Below are 20,784 nucleotides of genomic sequence, written 5' to 3' on the forward strand. Positions count from 1 at the left end.
TTTGAGTCAAAATTTTATCATTTTGGCCTGAAGGTTTTGAAACCGACTTTGATTCCATATTCCCCTCTTTTCTACTTTCCCCATCATTTTTAACCAAAGTGATACCCCAACTACCAGAATACCCGTCCATATTTGAACTGAGATCCTCGGTTTCTATTTCATCCTCTACATCTTCACTTTTCTTAGACTCCATAGCTTCCTCATTAGCTTTTTTAGTTTTGTCAGCCTTACTCTTCTTTTTACCCTTATTATTGCTACAACCCTCCTCAATTTTGATAATATTGCTTCTAATTTTCTTAGCACTCATCTTATGAAGAGGCTCATTCCAAACCAATTTCCTCTTCTTTTCCACTATAGGTGAAAGGTTCACTGCATTTTTTTTTATAGTAATTTTCAATCAACAAAATAAGTCCTTCATGGAGCACAGGCCTAGTCTCTTTCTTTCTATGGGCCTATAGACTATTCAGTAAAGAAAATCTCAAATTGCAGGGAAAGGACATCCTATCCTTATACCGAAAATGTCTCAAAAACACAAAATGAAATTTATGAACCCTTTTTTATCTTTCATCCAAAATAAAATACTCATGGACACAAGATAAAACATCTTGCCATATTACCTTAATTTGCTCCAGGTTGTAGAAATCCTTGTTCTTCACAAGCTTCTTCTCATCCTCTTCATTTTTTGAAATTTTTTTGAAAGCATCATTTGATATATTGGTTTGCCCTTTGAATTTCAAGCCCTCCATAGGAAGAGCAATAATCTCTGCTATAAACTTCATCAAATCCACTGCTACCCCATGAATAGTAATCCTCTCCTCAGATCAGTTCTTGAAGAAGTAATCAGTAATGTGAGGTTTGAAACTGTGCAATTTCTCAATATACGTTGTCACTTTTCCCTTTTGGAGAATCTTCCAAACTACAGGTTTAACTTTCCATTCTTTGTTGCTAAAAGGCTCTTGTTTCCTTGGCTCCCCACCCATAATGCATCCAGCTCTGTAAATTGTATAAAAAATAGTAACTATCACAAAAGACAAAATATGATGTATTTCAAGAAAGCTATTCACCTGGAAAACATGCCAAGTTCTCTTGATAATAATGAAAAGGTACTTCCTTGAAATACGATAATAGTCCATAATAAAAGCACCACTTTCCATTATAACTTGCAAAATCTCACATAATCTTTCCTTCAATTGCATTAGTCATATCATAATTAATGATCGCCATAAGTTCACTTTCCTTGCTAAGGTTATTACTCCATGTCATCTTTTCGCTCGTGTACACATATTTATTAGCTATCCAATCAACCACTTTATTGTCTTCTCATAAATTATGAGATATAAATACTTTCTCAAATTTGTTAATCAAAATTTTAATTTCCATAATCCTTCCACCAATATTCCATGTCACCATATTCTTATTATTCAGTATATTAATTATGTTTAATGAATCTCCTTCCAACCATAAATTTCTATTACCAATTTCCACTACCATTTTGACCATGTAAAGAGAAGCAATAGCCTCTTCTTTATGGCTAGTCGAATGACCAATAAGTATGGCCACAACATCCACCACTCTGCTATAATGGTCCCTTAGGACTCCACTACACCCTGCTCTTCTAGGATTCCCTTTAGTAGAAACATCAAAATTAGCTTTCACCAACCCAGAGGAGAAGAACTCCATATCACACCCTCTCTGTGTTCATTTTGTTTAGTACTAGTTCTTGTCATTTTCATTGGATTGCAAATATGCACATCATCATTATTTTTATTCTGAGATTTAAAGTTCTCTTTGATTGCCCTAATAATATTTTGGCACACCACCCAATCAGGATCTTCTTTGTTTCTGAAGATTTTTTTGTTCGTTTATTTCTAGATGCTCCAACATAGACGGGGGAGAGATATATTCCATAGGAAACCAATGTCGGGCCTTCTCACAGGATATTTCCAATTTTGAAAACACTCAACATTATTAATAGCTTGAACTCACAAAATTTTCCAATATTGAAGGAGTGATCCCCACACATTATGGTTGTACGTAAAATTCATGAACATGTGGATAATGTCTTCAATTTTCATCTTACCTAGGGAACATATGTTCACTATATAAATACCTCCTTTTTAAAGATTATCTAGAGTTACGATTTTATTTTGAAGCATAGTTCAAATGAAGATATTAATTTTGGGAATAAGACCTTTAATCCAAGCTTTATCCCACAAGGGGGGATTGGTCTTTTCCTCAAATCTAAACACAAATGAAACCTTAAAGAAACCACTAGGTTCTGTTTCCCATACCATAGTATTCTCCACATTAGGATAGAGGTTACAAGAATTGAGGGAGATTTGAAAACTGGAAAAACTGTGCCAAAACTAAATAATATTTATCCACCCATTGATAGTCCAGAAGTTCACCACATAATCTCCAAAAACTCATTTACATCTTTCTATATGACTGATATCATCAAAGTCATCCGAAAAAGGATGATCCAAAAGCCACTCATCTTCCCAAAATCTGACCTTTTTAACATTCCCAATTTTCCACTTACAGCCTTTATTCAGAATATGTTTAGATCCTTGAATTAATCCCCAAATAGTAGAGGAATTAGAAATAATAGGATAGGACATTAAGTCAAAAATAGATGGAGCATTATAAAGGTACTTATGTTTCCAAACTGAACTCCATTCTTTGTCATCATAGTACACTCTCCATCCTTGTTTAGCCAATAGGACTCTATTTATACTTCTAATTGATTTGATACCCAATCCTCCTTCAATCTTAGGTTTACAAACCTTTTCCCAAGCTATCAGAGTCATTCTCTTTTTTTCTTCAATAGTAGACTACAAAAAAATTCTTTGAATTTTATCAATAGCATCTGCAAATTTAGTTGGAATTTTGAAGTAGCTAAGAGCATAGGTAGGGAGACTTTGAAGACAAACCTTTAGTAAAGTAACTTTTCCTGCTTGACTCAACATTTTTCCTTTCCAACCAACTAATTTCTTGTTGAATTTCTCCACTTAGTCCTCTCAATAGGATTCAAAAGGATTCAACCCCAAGGGAAGACCAAGGGAAGTCCTCAGAAAGGAACCTATAGAACACCCCAAAATGTTAGCAATTTTCCTTTGCCCTGTAACTATAGAATAAAGATTCAAAGCCTTTTTAAGACTCCTTGCCTCCCTCACATCAACTTTTCTCATAAAAATAGTGTCATCCACAAATTGTTCATGAGAATAGAGAAATGGTTGAGAATTAACCTTGAATTTCCCCTTTCAAAACTAGACTTCCAATATACCTCCCAAGACTATCATCCATAATAGTAAAAAAAATAGGAGATATAGGATTGAACCTTGTCTCAAACCCATTAAGGGCTTAAAAAATTCAAGTGAACTCTCATTAACTAAGATAGCTAGAGAAGATGTAGTAACAAGTTGCATTATATCTTAAGACTTTGTTCACTAAAACCAAATGTCAGTAACACCTTTTGAAGAAAACTCCAGTCAACTCTATCATAAGCTTTAACTATGTCCACCTTCATCACAAAACCCTAAAAGTTGGAGAGAGATAAAGAATGAATATTTTCATTTACTACAATAATAGAGTTCAGAATTTGCCTTCTAGGGATGAACCCATTCTGTTGATTAGAAATGATTTTAGGAAGGATAATCAATAAACATAGAGTTAGAACTTTAGAGATAATTTTGTAAATAGAATTAAAAAGGTTAATAAGTCTAAAATGTTCAGAGGAATCGGCTTGATGCTTCTTTGGGATTAGACAAAGGAAAGTAGAATTGATCTCCTTAAGCATTCTTTTAGCTCCAAAAAATTCTTTCAATGCATCACAAACATCTTTACCCACCACTTCCCAATATTTCTGGAAGAAGAACATAGGAAAACTATCCGGGTTTGGAGATTTATCTCCTTCAAAGGAATAGACAACTTTATAAATTTCATCCCCAGAAGGAATAGCTATCATCATTTTGTTCTACTCATTAGTAACAACTAGAGGAATGACTTCAAGGAGCTCCATATGTCTAGTGCCATCAACATTTGGGTCAACAGAAAGAAGGGATGAGAAATAAGACACCATTTCTCTAGAAATTTCATTTCCATTAGTAATTTTATCCCTTCCCTGGATAGGCTAGAAATACGATTCTTAGCCCTATGTTTCATAGTAGTTAGATGAAGGGATTTAGTATTACAATCACCTTCTTCAAGCTAAATAAGATATAGAGAATGTTTGAAATCTTACTTGTCTAAGTTTTTCCATACCTTGATATGTAATTTTTGAAGTCTCTATGCATCTTTAAATTTTAGAAGCGAAGTATAAAAGAGAAAATTGAAACATACAATATGTAAATGTTTTAGGATCTTAGAGAGAGAGAGAGAGAGAGAGAGAGAGAGAGAGAGAGAGAGAGAGAGAGAGAGAGAGAGAGAGCGTGTATGTGTGTGTGTGTGTACATACATACATATAAGTAACAGTGAATTTGTAATGTGCAGAATTGGAGAGTTGATCACTGCTATAGATATTGAAGATTATTGTATGTTACATCTATTTTTCACCAAGTAGCAATCAACATAAATATAAGTATATAGGGTCAAGTCCCCGTAGGCACATGACTCTACGTAAAGTCAAGTCCACGTAAGGTTGTGTCCCTACATCCACTCCTAACATATCTACTTGATTAGTTAAGACCATAGTCAGCCTATTTGCCAGCAACTGTAGATCTATATGAGGCTCGATAATAATACAAAGAAACATGATTTAGATCATTTATTTATTATGATCATGTGTGTGTGTGTGTGTGATTATGAGAATATATATATATATATATATATATATATATATATATATATATATATATATATATATATATATATATATATATATAGAATGAGTGTCAATTCAACAGAAGCTACAATTTAACACTAGAGATTGGATTGTGAAAAGATCTCGTGTATTTCCACTAATATGATCTTAAGACAATAGTAGGTCTTCTTTTTAATACATTAATAAGTATAGTTGTCTCCTATAAACATAATAAAGTTTGTATAATTGACTCCATTAATAATATAAAAACATGGATTAAAATAACACATATATACTTGAAAAAAATCATCCCTTATAGAAAAGAAAAAAGCAATTACACTTTCTTAAAAGCAATCAAATAACCAAATTTTTGAAATTGTAATGCATAGTAAATTGTCTGCATTAACTACATTTTAATCTTTATTGCAAGGTAAGATTGAAGGATGAAAAAATTTATAAAGAAAATAAAATAAAATCGAACTTAAATCTTAACAATATATACATGTGCAAGTATGATGAATTGGGTTGTTTAAACTTCCTTTACACGCTTGGATTGAGAAAACAAATTAACACTTTGCATGTGCAAAATCACAAAAAGACAAGGGAAGAACATCATAAACTGAATGTATTTTTACCGCATATTTCATGCACACTTGAGCCCCTAATTATTATTAATAAAGAAGACCAAAAATGATAACACATGAATCATTAGTTGATCTTTTTTAGTTTTGTGGTTCATAATTAGTCCTTTTGTGCACCACTAAGGACAAGAAAGTAGTGACAATTTTGAGTGAATATTCTTTGGTGCATCTTTAAGTGGGTATTAAACACACTTTGAAATGGCCACTTTTTTACTCTCAAATGCTCAATGATCGATCTCCTTGTGTGCACCACTAACGGGACAACAAAGTAGTGACAATTTTGAGTGAATGTTCTTTGGTGCATCTTTAAGTGGTATTAAACAACACTTTGAAATGGCCAACATTTTACTCTTAAATGCTCAATGATCTCCTATAACTTAAGCTCTACAAATACATGAGATTAGGATATATGAGTACTAGTGCTCTTCCTTATTATAATTTAATACACAATAAAATTGTTCATCAAAATTGTAAACTCTCTTTAATAATATCATATATTATTTTTCTTTGACAAAATTAGTTTTAGTTTGAAATTATTATTTCTATATATAAAACTATATCTATAAACATCAATTATCTTTAAAATTAGAAAATTACAAATAATATAATCTAACATGAAATTAGAAACATATGCTGAAATAGAAAACAAAAAACGAGATTATGATCAAACATTAGCTGGAAACTATTTATTAACATTATTAACCTTTTTCATATATTACATAATACTTCTAAAATTTTAAAACAAAACTGTCCTTTGAAATTTTAATTAAGATTTATTATTGTTGGCCATTTATCTAAAAGTTAGAATTGACCAAATCTAATGTTTTTAGGATATCAGATGGAGTTCAATTACTCTTAATGGAATCTGAAACTAAAGCAGCTGCTTAACACACGCATATACCGAGGGATAAGCTTGCAGCGACGCAGAATACTATGCACTGAAAGAATAGGCTATTCAAACATTTCTCTATTACCGCGTCACATCCTAGCCTAAAAAGCATAAACTCAACACCTAGATAATGGCTATCATCTAACCTTAAATCACTTTGCAAAATATATGGAAAGGTTGGTGAGATGATAATCTTTTCATAAACAATTGCATATTATTATTCTAAAATACTTTCCATACAACAAGAGGATCTTCATGCTCACGTTTTCAATGGGCATACATAATCCTTCGAATAGTAAAATATGTTAGAGTAGGATGTCGGCACAGACTATTACTTAAGCTTGGGATTTCAGTGTTCTGATTTGCAAATAGCTGTTCTGTTTTGCAACTCTTTGTTTTGTGTTTTCTGTCGAAATATTAATGGCTTCCCACAGAAGCCAAAACAGTACAGTAGCATGATGGTATGTTGAGGGCTCTACATCCCACACGTGAGGTTAGTCTTTTACTGTTTGTAAAAAGTTCACACATAATGAAAATTTAGTGCTGTCGTAGTTTTCTTCAAGATGGTTGCCCGCTTATGTGAACTTGATTATTTTGGTGACTTGTTATTCACTTCTCTTAAGCTGTCGTCTGTAAAGTTTGCTTTGTTCAATAAAAATTTCAATAGAATATTTATTAGATATTTGATATGGAGATAAAAACAGATATATTTTGGAAGCATGCTGCCAAAATATTTCCAAAAATTCTGATTGTTGTAATTTTCTATCAACGCTTGAACCTAAAGATTGTATTGCAGCTTTTATTCCTAGAAATACAATTGCTTCAAAGTTTGAAGGTTAGATATTTTTTCAAATGAATTTCAATTTTCTCTAACAAAAATATTGTATAATGTGTTATGCATTTATTTTTTCCCTATCAGACTATTATTTTATTTATTACACTTCTCTCTCTTCAATATTTTATATTTTTCTTTACTACACTTACTCTTCAAATTACAGCTGAGAAGTTATCCAGATTTCTTGGGAACCTCAGTTAAGGGATCCAACTCGCATGAAATTTAGCCACGAAACATATGGACAAAAATGTAACCAGTGTACTCTTCCAAGTGATGATATATATAAAATCATGGTAGGCCATATGCTATTCCACTAAGAGCATCACTTAATCTGACAAAGCATGTGAAGGGAGACACTATTACACAGATTACTGATAGAGAAATGTCAGGCAGTCAGGTGAAGCCGAGGCCGAGTAATGTCGATATTTGGGCAGGAAGTTCCTTGATAACAATATTCGTTCTTATCCATTCAGTCAAGCTAGATCAAAGCACAGTAGAAATTGCATTGCTTATTTCTGTTATCAAACCATTGTCAACTATGCTTCGAAATGGCACTCCTGCCAAATCTAAATTCATTTGATTCAGCACTACTCCACTGGCACAAAGTCCGATTCCTGCTAATGCAAATCTTCCTCCAAGGACTGTCAAGGGTTTAGAATCTTCAGATTTTAATTTATCATTTGATTCTCTCAATGCCCATGCCATTGCAGGTGGGAAAATGCCATAAAGTGCCATCATGCCATAAGCACCCTTCAACAGAAAAAACAATTCCTGACGTTAGCAGAAAAATAGCTTTAAATCCAAGAGACGGACTCTTAAACACTTTGTAAGAGAGGCGTAGTACACCTTAAATGATCAAAAAACCATAAAAATTAACAGTCCCTGAAGGCATACAAATTAAACCTAAAATGTTGGTAAAGAAAAGAGGATAGAATGCAGCTGTTTCTGGATATACTTCTCATAAAAATTTACGTACATTTCTGTCAAGTAAAATCACTCTTTATAGAAATCAGTTACAATGAAACCTTGTATGAATCAACCAAATACAAGACAGAAAGAGATCCTAAATGCAAAGAAATTGCATACATTGTTTCAGAAGTCAACTTGACAAAGAAACCTATGAAAGCTAACCTTGCCTTTTGTTAACATCACCTTAACTAATAGAATATTAGTTTACTTCTTTATAAGTTCATGCGTGTAGCCACCATTTTCCGTGGGTATATCAAGATTAAATTTTAAGAAACGTGATTCTTTCCGTCAATTATAGCTATCCATATTTTGAGTGATTGGTAAACTATGAATATGCATACATAACGTCTCCTTATACTTGAATTAGGCTATGCTTTCAAAATCATTTAGCGAGGTTGCAGCTATTATTGAGAGGACTAAGACCACATTTGAGAATATTTCTCTTCTTGTCGTTTGCCATTAGGAGAGACATGTTGCATTTTCTCTAAGAGAGCATGTCTGGTGAATGGAATTATAAATTAACAAATAAAATAAAATAAGCAACGATCATGCCTAATTATAAATGGCCATGGCATGTCTTAAACAAATATATTCATAGAGTTCTCTGTAAAGTAAGGCTCTGTTATTATACTACACTCTAAATATTGGCCCGATTGGGTTGGAGAAACTTGTTTCTTTCTCTAAACCCTAGAATCTATAGATGTTTCTAAGTATCTAGAAGATTTTTGAGCCCACCATTTTTCTTGTTCCCAAATTTCTCTTTATTCTTAGCGTTACTCCTTTATTTTCAATTTTATTCTTATTGTTGCTCCTTTATTTTCAATTTTTTAGTACTATTCTCTAGAAGGAAAGTCAAGTGCATTGAGCAACAAGATTCCACACGTTAATGGGTGAGGGTGCAAAGGAAGGAATTAGGTGCGATCAGTGCAATATTAACTAATTAAATTTCATGACAAGATGTGTTAACGCACAATAACAGCTCAATAAACATAGAAATTAGGCAAACTGCTTAACTTTAACAATAAATATTATATCTGTGGGCATATAATCAGGAGAATAACTCATCTACTACAAATTCTAGTTGTGCTGTACAAATATAAACAAAAATTAAGTCATTTAATTTACTAACCGCAATATCTGTTGCAGAGAAGAATGCATTTCCCACAAAACTTGAAATCAGTGTAGGTGGAAATATCACTAGTGCAAAAGATGCAAGCCGCAAACCATTACTTAGCCACCATCTGTTAACGACTGAACCCAATTCACTTGCCCTAACCATGGTATAAGGAAAAGATCTCCAAAAAGCTAAATGTGAAAATATGTCCTTAAAGGGATGCATTAATGTGATAGAATGCTTTGCTTTTGGGTATATCGTAGAGACAGTTGCATTGCAAATATCTCGTCTTAACAACACAATCATTTTGGATTTGCTTAATTGCTCCAAGAAAAACTCCAGCAATCCTAACCAAGTACCAATTAATGAAGTTGCGAGAGCCAAGAGAGAGAATAATTGAACAATGTAGGAAGCATTGCTCCCTCCAAACCTGCAAACCAAGCACACACACTTTTAGCTCTACATACAAGTGTTTTTCATTTCCTTAAATGCATGTCGAGAAGGAAACATTGAAACATGTTCTTTAACTGATGCATAAACTAAAATGAGAATAATGGTCAGTGACTGATGTACTTTTAAGACCAGAGAAGTGATAAACGACATAGGGTTCATATTCCAGAAGGAAATTGTTAGTACTGCTTGAACTCCATCCATCTCTCTCTATTGTATTTGAAACAGGGATATGGGAGACATGTAGAGATAGTCAAATTAAAGATATATTGTACGAAATCACCAATCAGTAAGCCTTCCAACACATTGTGAACAAATAGTCCAAGTTACCAAGAGGACTCACATAGCAAAGTGGGACACTGGCTAACCCTGTTATCATGAACATGAAAGAGCTGTAATCATCTACCATTTCTGAAACTTTTGTTCAGAAATTTTAGGTATAGAGTATCAAGTTTCATTATCTAAACACAAACAATTGAAGGCACGCCACCTCCCATCATGCTCAAGAAACCAAATTAAATCAAATCCAATTATTAAAAGGCAGATAAGACGGCACAGAATGAAATCTCCCACTGCATTCCATTTTGACATCTGCCATAGGCTATAGTATATACACTCGCATTAGCCACCAACTGTAATCCCTCAATCTGAAGGTTCCCTTTCGCAAAAAGAAATTTTGTTATGCCGCTCTTCCACCACAGGACTAACTCCACAAATGCCATAAACACATGTCAAATCCATACTGAAATCAAGCAAACTGCCAACAAATTTCAGAGCTAGTGTTTCTGAATTAGAGCCTTATCAGTCATTTGAACATTGAAAATTAGTAACTGAATCTACTTCATATGAGAAGAAACCTCATCCATAAAGGCACAAATCACTTTTTTCATATTTTCAAATTTCTTCATAGTAACAATAGCTGCCAGACCAGTATAATTTGAAATAGTATAAGACAGACTACTGGCAAAAGGATATGCTCCTGCACAAGAGTCAACAACTATAATAACAGACTTTTATTCACCTAAATAGAGTCTTTGACTACTCGCACTGAGGAGATTAGTCATTCCTACTTCAAACCTTGATTAATTAGGTGATCGCAATACGTAGATGTCTGCTGGAGCAGCGGTTAAGTGGGAGAAGAAGCAGTTTATGTTGATCGCATTAATGATGCAAGAGAGTTTGTTTAGGGTTTAGGGTTTTGGATAGGACTGGGTATCATCAAGATATTAAAGGCAATAGGATTTTAAGATTTATGGTACAGCCCTTACTCCTCCATATTCTTGAGAAATTTAGTCCCAGCAGCAGTAAAGGGATCATTACATTTTTCCACTCAATATATATAGTGATCCTTAGGATACAGACAGGGTTTTCTATCAGAATAAGTAACAAAGTTCCTGGAAAGCTTGACTTGGGATTGCTGACTAAGAAATAAAAATGTTACTTCGTGTTTTTTAGAGTATTCATACATGTATTCCTTAGCAGCCTAAAGAGAGTTTTTACCAACCACAAAAACTTATTAATGCAGATGAATCTCAACACACAAACATATAGAGAGAGGGAGAAAGAGAAAAAGACCGAGGGGAAAAATAAAAACTCGATTTGGGAAGTCTTCAGTTGAAGATAGATTTGTGTAATCAACCACATATTCACATTATCGGTTCCACTATTAGCTATTCATTTCTATATATTGATGTGCAATATACTTATCTAAGAGTTGATATTTCCATCATATTAATTGCAATTTCCATGTAAATTGTGAATACATACGAAGTGAAGTATCCTTGTTGTACACCAACATACAGACACGGCAAATCAATGGGGTCCGAACCTATGCTGTACGGGTGTAGTAACTACACCATACAGCCCTTGCCATCTCCATCATACAACCTTTCTGCGCATGTTGTACAGCCTTCCAACTCCACCGTACGGGCTGTCTACGTTCCACCTTACGGGAAGACTACTTCCATCATGCGGTTAAGAAAGCCACCATACGACATTTTGTCATACGGCTGTGAGCATTGCTTGGTCGACAAGGGCATAGTCGCACATCATCATACAGAAGACAAGGTGACGTAGGAGGACCATACCTAGGTTGTCGTACTTTGAAACATTGCAATGGTATCAGAGATGGTGATTTTGCCAACCTATTGGATAGCTCCTTTTGGCGTACACTATGGTGATTTTGCAAAACAAAGTGAAGTATGCAGGTGTATGCCAAAAGGAGGTACCATTCTACTAACAAAATAAGGGAACAATAGGATCGTGTCATTGAAGTCATGGAACTATTAATGGAGCTAACTAGAAGCCAAGCTCAGCTCAACAAAACCATAGTCAAAGGGGAACAACGACAACAAATCATGGACGAGACGTATTGTGAGGTTTTCACATCATCGCCCCAAAAAATTTGGGGACCCCCCTTTTTTCAGTTGCCATAGCAAATTTGGAGTTGTCCAAAGGTTTTTGAATTGGTAATTTTACACCTTGGACGTCTTCGGGCTAGGAAAGGGTTTGGTTTATTTTCACCCGATGCGAAACTTGATTTTCCAGTACATGTAATTTTATCCGTAGGCCAAACAGAATTCAACAACATTTTTTTGATGGTTAGAACTTAGAATGATATCTGGCGGGATAAATTTGCAAATTTTAGACTTAAATGGATTTTGAAAATTTGATATAATTGTATAAGCTTGAGCATTTTCAAAATGAAATTTTTAGATTTAGCTGTTTTGGAATATCTTGATTTTTTTTGGTGAAAAGGAAAATTTTGTATATATGCTTCTGGATTCGATTGTGTTAAGATTTTTACCATCGATTTTTCGAATCACACTATGTGATCCATCATCAAGATGAAGAGTAAGAAGCAAAACAAAGTGAAATTGAAATTGGAGTTTGAATTTTGACTGTCAGGAAAAGGATTTATTTTGTTAAAAATTAAAATTGTATTGCAAAATTGAAATTGGATTAAATTGCAAAATCTCATTAATTTGGTTGAAATTTTCCCTAGAGAATTTTAGAAATGTTAAGGGAAATTGGTAATTTGGAATTGAAAATTGATTTTGGCTTTGCTAGATTTGATTTTAATGATATTTTAATTACCAAAGCATTTTTTAAATGAAAATTTTAACATCTCCTAAGCTTACCTTGTTTCTATTTTGCAAATTCTGATCAAACTGGCAATTAAATGGGTCACTTTCACTATAGGGCTAAGTAATTTTAATGTTGCATTTAAATATGGGCCATTAATTAAGGGACTAACTTAATTTTGTTTTCCCTCCAGGCAGGTCGGCCCAATTGGAGAGGCAAAAAGTTTGGTATAAGAGGGGCTTCCCCCCTCTTATTTCCTCATTCATTCTTTCCACCTCTTCTTGCAAGTTGCAGCGATTTTCTTCTTTGGCAGCGAATTTCCAACTAAGGCAATTTTTGGGGATCTGATTTTGCATTTTGGCAGCGATTTCTTCTTCCTTGGATGGGAGATTTCTGCCCTAGCACGATTTGAAGGAGCAGATCCGAATTTTGGCAAGTTGGGCAATTTTTGCCCTGGGTCGAATGTGTGGTGAAGAAGCTTGATTTTTGCAAGATTGGCAACAATTTTGAAATCTTTTTCTTTCCTCCAAGGGCTGCGATTTTCTTCTTCAGCTTTGGCGATTTTATTTGGTGAAGAGGCAATGTGATTTAAGGTCTGAATTTTGGCAATTTTGGGTGAATTTGGAGAACCGAAATTTTGATTTAGAGTAGATTTTTCTACCCTTGGGCAGCGATTTCCTTCAAATTGGGCGATTTTGGCAAAGGAGGTCAAAATTCAGTGGCATGAGCAGATTTTTTTGCAAGGTTGGTGAGTTCTGATTTTTGCTAGGGCATCACATTTTGAAGAGGGACTGAATTCTCTGAGATCAGATCCAAACTTGAAGAGGGCTCGATTATTGGTAAAGGCAGATTTAAGGTAAAATTCTTATTCATTTTTAGAGGTGAAGATTGGTTTTAAAGGCGGATTCTATTCCTTGTTCTTGCTTGGTTCGTTTCCCTTATCTTCTTCTTGCACTCATCATCCACCACTTCATCATTTCCATTGATAGTCTAAAGTTGGAAGATATAAGTGTAGATTTCATGATAGGACATTTCGAGAGGCAGAGATAAGCTAGACCACCCTAGGATTGAAGTTTGGAGATTGATAAGTGTAGTCCATCCTAAGGTAACGAAGAGGCAGAAATAAGCTAGACCACCCTAGGATTGAAGACCCTAGGATTGAAGTTTGGAGATTGATAAGTGTAGTGCATCCTAAGGTAACGAAGAAGCAGAAATAAGTGGTAGTCCCACCCCTAGGATTGAAGTTTGGAGATTGATAAGTGTAGAGATAGGACTTGAAGAGGCAGAAATAAGCTAGATTCCATCGATAGAAAGAAGTTCGGAGATTGATAAGTGTAGTCCATATCATTTAGAATGAAGGGGCAGAAATAAGTGTTTAAGATGGTAGATGTTAGTACAAGCAAGAACCCAAAGAGAATGAATACCAAAAAAGACAAGGAAGACATGATATGTAAGACCACCTTCTTCTCGAAAGTGAGGCGAATAACTGACATCAATATCGACACGGTGAACATGGTATAGTTGAAGAATAGATTGAAGGAAGGTCAATCCCCCATGGCAAAGAAGATCTACAAGAGCGAAATTGTGCACGGCAACTTTCCCTCCTACCTTGCCTTGCCTGGAATTGGTAATGGAGTGTGCATCCTAGTTTGATATCATTACCAAGTCCATTATTTTTAATGAAGGGAAGAGAGTATAGGCTAAAATCAGCGGACAAGTGGTCGAAGAAGTATTTAATATTCCCCAGTATAAAGGCATGACAATGTTAATGATGGATCAGGAAACCAAGTTATTTCAGGGTAACCAAGAGGTCTAATTCATTCATCTAAAGCAGAATTGGTTTCACGAAGGCAAGAAGGGAGTCACCAGGTCGTCAAGGCTCACTAAGTCAAATTTCAAATCAGAGTATGGTGACCTTATTGTGCTTATCAACCGAATCATGGGCATGGCTCAAGGTATGCAATTCGAGAACTAGATGTACTATTTTATTGATGAAATTGAAAATGGAAAGAGAAAATTTGATTGGGCTATAATTATAAGTGAAAATTTAGAGTTGCAACTTAGGACATTGCAAAATCAAAAGCAATTCTACATGGGATCCTATCTTTTCTATTTGATTGTGAGACTATATGAAAATCCTGGACTTAAAGCTTTAGGAGTGATTGGCAATGGACTGGGGCAATGTTTGGTGCATGAGTGCTATCCACAGCTTCATTTGCACAAGACCAAAGATTATAAGATGTTTTATGACACCTTTTCCATGAAAACAGTAAGGATATTACAAGGGACACCTGCTAGGAGGCTCTCATTGGAAGCGGAAGCAAAAGTTAAGAAGTATGGGAGTTGGTTCATCCAATTTCTGCAATTCACATATATTAGAGTGGCAGGAAGTACAATTTGTCCCAAGAGACTTCCAAGGTACCCACCCGACAAGGTAGTTTTGATGGAGTTGGCTAGGCAACTTGAGCATTATGACAAGATAATGAAACTTAAAGGTGAGATAGGGATTACCTTCTCATTGTGAATAGGCAATGATACTTGCCCCAACCCTATTGCCTTTGCGGCTATGGAGAAGGAGTTAGAATGGTATCCTCTAGGATGGTGTAGAGCAAGATAATGATTCGATCCTAATGGTCTTACCAAGGTATCTCATGAAAACACATTCAAACATATTACTACTATAGAAGATTTATGGGCCAATGCATAGGATGACTTTCAAGTCAAGAAGCTAGCTTTCTCAAGATTGTCAATGGACATGATGTGAGCACTCAGATGGAGAGGCCTTGATATTCCCGATCAACTGGAAGAGGATGAAAATGTGCTAAGAGAGGATTATGATACAGTAGATGGAACTAAATTGGGTCCAATGGATTGGGATGATCATCAGGATCCTTCCTTAGAGGCAGTTACAAGGACAGTTGATCTACACACTAAGTCATGGTACAATGAGAAGTTAAGGCAATTACAAAGTCAGAGGGTACGCCTTACTTATGAGAAGATGAAATCGGAGAAAGAAGGTCCGATGGACTCAGTCGGACAAAAAGGTGGGGGCAGTAGTCAGCAACAAAGAGCAGTTAAGGGCAAGAAGAGAAATTTGGAGGTTGAGAAAAGTAAAGAACATTAGGAGCCTCCAGCAAAGAGAAAGATTGCAGCACCGTCAAGGGAGAGAATAATTGAGGCTAGGAGCCAAGAGATTAATACAAGTAGAAAAAGGGTCTCGGTAGAGGTGAGCTCTGATTTGGAATCAAGTGGTTATAGTGATAGTACTGAGTACTCTCCTCTCTCGAAGAACCAGCATGGAGATGATGTGACAGTCACTAGTAAAGAAGAGGATAGGACAATTGATATTAAGGAAATAAGCTAGGCGCCTGAGGCTGTTGGTGATGTTTTGCTAGTTGAACTGAATCTAGATTTGGGGAGATGCACTGCACCACTATGATTTAGGCAAATGCTTATGCCAAGAGGCGAGATGGTGACTGTTCGAATAGTTGAAGATATTCAAGGGTTAGTGGAAAAGGAAGATAGCGAGAAACAAAGACAAATTCCAAAAACGGTGGCAAAGGTAATCAAGAGCGATGATGATGGTCACCAAAAAGTTCAGATTGCTATACCAAGGTTAGCAAGGCAATGGATGAGATTGTAGCTTAGGAGTATGAGATAGTTGAGCATAACTTGAGAAGAATCACGGATGACATGGAATGTGAGGAGATCCAAGAAGGCATGGTTTCAATTAGAGAAAGGTTGAGGAAGGCAAACGAGAGGATTGTAAAGTTGGAGGCCAAAAACAAGTATTGGAGGGATTGCTAGTCTATCCAATAGTTGCATCAGGCAACCCTTCCACAAGACAACATAGAAGAGATATCGGCTCAGTTCTGCGAAGTCAAAGATTGGACCAATGATATAATTCAAGATGGTCGAAATTTCTTGCCTTCCTTTATCTCGACATTAAGATCATTAGTGGCTATTAGAGATAAATTCAAAACATATGAAGGGGAGTGGAAGGATTTCCTTCCTGTCAAGGACTTAGCCATTCCCAAGCTACGAACATTTATTGGGCTACCGGAGAGATATTTGGAGAGAACCAAGTTGGTGGATGAAGGAGAAATGATTACGGTGGAGTCTTGGTATGTTGCCTTGACCATCAAATTGCGGATACTTGAAGAGATATGGAGTGAGATTGCACAACATAGCCTAGGCGTTGACACTTCCATTTCAACCATGTTGAGCAGTGTTGGGGTTGCACTTGATTTTGAAGATATCAAAGAGGAGAGTGTCAGTGAGACAGAGTTTGGATTGAGATTGGATGAGTTGTGGAAGGTTTCCATCAAGAAAAAGCTTTTGGACACCCTTGCCTCCCTCAATGCCTTTATTGGATATGTGAAAGAATATGAGAAAGATCACGAGAAGACACTACAAGCAGCGAGCAACATGATGAATTCAGCTGAGCTCAAGATGAAGCACACGCCTTGCCCTCCCATGAAGGAAGTCAACGACAAGCTAGCCAAGTTCATTGCCTTGGCTAAAAAGATGAAAGAAAAGAGTAGAATTATATTAGTAGATCATTTGATGTAAGCCCAAGTGGAAAATTTTCCTTTTTCTTGGGTAAGATAGGTGTCTGATTCTGATTGGCTACCATTTTGGTGCCTCCTCATTGCTTGCCACTTTTCCTTTTTTTTCATTGGTCCATTGATGAGGTGGCATCTTCTCATTGGCCGATGGAGTGGCAACACTAATTAGGGATTTTGGGATTTGATCTGGATCGTTAATTTTGCCTCTTAATCTCTACCGTTGATTGTAATTCTGGCCTCTATATAAGGCCATTTGCTCTCATTTGTAAAGGGTTGAAGAAAATTGTTGCTTAGATAATACCAAAATTGCTTCTTTATCATTGTTGTGTCTTGCATGGTGATTAAGAACACTTGGTGTTATTGCATGGTTTCTCCTTCCAATGGTTGAAGAAAATTGTTGCTTAGATAATACCAAAATTGCTTCTTTATCATTGTTGTGTCTTGCATGGTGATTAAGAACACTTGGTGTTATTGCATGGTTTCTACTTCCAATGGTTGAAGAAATTGTTGCTTAAGATAATAAAAAAATTGCTTTTCTTTATCATTGTTGTGACTTGCATGGTGATTAAGAACACTTGGTGTTATTGCATGGTTTCTACTTCCAATAGTTAGACTTAAATTTCATTGAAGTTGTTAAAGTATATTTTATTTTAAGAAAGTTGTTAAGAGTAAGAGTAGACGGATAGTTGCATGGTGATATTAGTGGATGTTTGATAGGGATCTATAAACTAGGCCACTAGCATCCTAGTGGCTGGTTAGGAAGCCTTGCGTGGTAATCTAGTCTTTTTTTCCTTGAATCATTGCATCTATGGAAGTAGAGCCGCTAGTAAGCTTTCATCAAATTTGATCCCCGTCCATTTGCTAATCTTTCCATTCAAAGGAGTAGGAGTAAAGCATCGAGTAGTTCAATAGTTGGAGTTCATTTAAGAAGAAAGTTACAAAAGGAGAAGCATCATTGGCAAACATACCCTCCATCATCATCACCATCAACATTATTTGTTGCTCATATACTTTACAAAGCCAGATATCATCACCATCACAACAAGAGTTCGACAATCTTTGAATGAACAATGTAAGGCCACCTACGTGATTAACCAGCAAATCACATTAATATAACTGATTTAGTATCCACAGGTATAAGGAACCTTGGAGTTTTTCTCATGTTCTTCATGAGTATTTACTTTTTAAGAGAGGGATTGAGTGTTTGATATTCCATATCAAGTATTCAATCGCTATATGTTATGTAGTGGTATAAAACTAACATCAACATTATTTGGCGCTAGGAGGGCGGAATTTAAATCCATTCTTGGGAAAATTAGAAGCATTATTGGTAGACATACCCTCCATCATCATCACCATCAACATTATTTGGCGCTCATATACTTTACAAAGCCAGACATCATCACCATCACAACGAGAGTTTGACAATCTTTGAATGAACAACGTAAGGCCGCCTACGTGATTAACCAGCAAATCACATTAATATAACTGAGTTAGTATCCACAGGTGTAAGGAACATTGGAGTTTTTCTCATGTCTTCATGAGTGTTTACTTTTCAAGAGAGGGTTGAGTGTTTGATATTCCTTATCAAGTATTCAATTCTTATATGTTATGTAGTGGTACAAAATTGACATCAACAAGACATTGTGGAAATTGGCAGAAGAGAGAACAAATGGAGATAAAATGGGCATGACAATTTTCTAACATAAGAAGAGCAAACACTAAGTAGTTAGCACTCTTGGCCATCAATGCTAGGAATTTCCCCACAAAACAGAAGCACCTCGTGGGGAGCGATAACCTACTTTCCAATAGTTTCAAGAACAGCTAAAACAAGAATAGAGGGATGCAAATCTTGAGGAAGATATATCCGCCAAGCATTATGTTGATCTTCAAATGAAATAATCGGGCAGCAAGAGTCGTGGCTACTGCAATGATGACATCAATTGAAAGGTAAACAAAATAAATTTATTATCCTTTAATGGGACTAGGGCAATATCAACATGAGCATGGATATAGAAGGCATATACCTACTACCATCTTAAATTGGTGCCTAAGGATGAGGTGATCGAATTTGTAGGACTTCACCTAGAAGGGGTCACTCGCGAATAGTGGCATCATGGAATGGTCACCTTCAGCCACAATCAAGTAACCTCATAAGCCAAATTCACCAATAAGCTTATAGACCACTTTCACAGAAAGGATCCAAAACTCAACTTTAAGGAGTCGGCTCAAGTGAAGCAATCCAGATCAATAGACAATTACATTACAGAATTCTAGAGGTCATCTGTGCTAGTAACAAACATCTCAAAGGGGCGATTACTTGTGTTATTCATGGATGGACTAATGGAACCCCAAAAGAGTTGGGCGAAAGGACCCACCCCAAAATGCTTACTGAAGCAATTAAAAGGCATGTCACATGGTTGCATCCTCTTCTTCAAGGTGTTATTCACACCTCAAACCATCTCTTTCTCCAAAGGAGAAAGACAAAAAAATCCCATCCGAAGAAACCATCATTAGTACAGTTAGTACAAAAGGTTTGTGATGCGATTTTCACAGCTCGGTGCACCAATAATAGATCTAATGAAGAAGGGATCCTTCCATTGGGCTGAGCAGTCACAAGACACCTTTGACAAGTTGAAGGAAGTCATGAGTACATGTCCGGCACTGGCACTACCAAAGTTCACTTGGCCCTTGGTCCTAGAGTTTGACGTGTCAGGCGAAGGTATTGGAGCAGTGTTAATGCAAGAATGTCACCCCATCGCGTTTGAGAGTCGGAAGCTCTCAGGAACGGAATGACTATACTTCATTTGTGACACGGAGGTGCTTATCATCATGCACATACTTGCCAAGTTTCGGCAGTACCTTGTTGGAGCACAATTTATTGTGTAAATAGACCAAAACAGTGTAAGATATTTCCTTGAGCAAAAGAACTTGAACTAGCAGGAACAGAAATGGGTAAGAAAAATCTAAGCATTGATTTTAATTTTTGATATTGAGCACATGAAGGGCAATTGTAATAACCCTCATGGGTTCAAGCTTGACAAACTCCCAATTCTTTACAATTCAGACATTTGACATTTCGTCAAACACTTGGCGGGCAAGCTTAATTCCACTTAAATGACTCTGAACAACTCCATTGTCTATGTCGATAGATTGCAAAATATATTTCTTCTTTTTACATTTGTTCAAGACTTTGAATTTCTTTGTGTGTTTTTTGAAATATAGATATAAATATTTGAGTGGAACAAATACAGATAATTTGGAAACAAAAACTGATGTTTCTGAAGTATTCAACAATAATCACAGGGAATTGAGTATCTTTATTGCAACAATAAACAACCTTACAACTTAATAATTCAGAATTTTATTTACTTGGCCAAAATAAACAAACACATAGGAACCTGATTTTCTAGTTACAATTCCCACAGCAGTC

At 35.7% G+C, this 20,784-nt stretch overlaps 1 protein-coding gene across 2 annotated transcripts in view; it reads right to left on the minus strand.

The window, feature by feature from the left end:
* Positions 1 to 7,346: 7,346 nt before the first annotated feature.
* The window catches only part of LOC149528637 (uncharacterized), a 40,347-nt gene continuing 26,909 nt past the window's right edge, over positions 7,347 to 20,784 (minus strand). For both annotated transcript variants that reach the window (XM_089810263.1, XM_089810262.1), the window contains 2 exons: positions 9,265 to 9,679; positions 7,347 to 7,916 (listed from right to left, as the gene is read on the minus strand). In XM_089810263.1, the coding sequence (XP_089666389.1) occupies positions 7,650 to 7,916; positions 9,265 to 9,679 (682 nt within the window). In that variant the 3' untranslated portion in view covers positions 7,347 to 7,649. The remainder of the gene's footprint in view (positions 7,917 to 9,264; positions 9,680 to 20,784) is intronic.

Source organism: Cupressus sempervirens, chromosome 11 (genome assembly GCF_028749045.1).
Source record: "Cupressus sempervirens isolate cs-2001-9-10 chromosome 11, ASM2874904v1, whole genome shotgun sequence".
In the NCBI taxonomy this organism is placed as follows: Eukaryota; Viridiplantae; Streptophyta; class Pinopsida; order Cupressales; family Cupressaceae; genus Cupressus; species Cupressus sempervirens.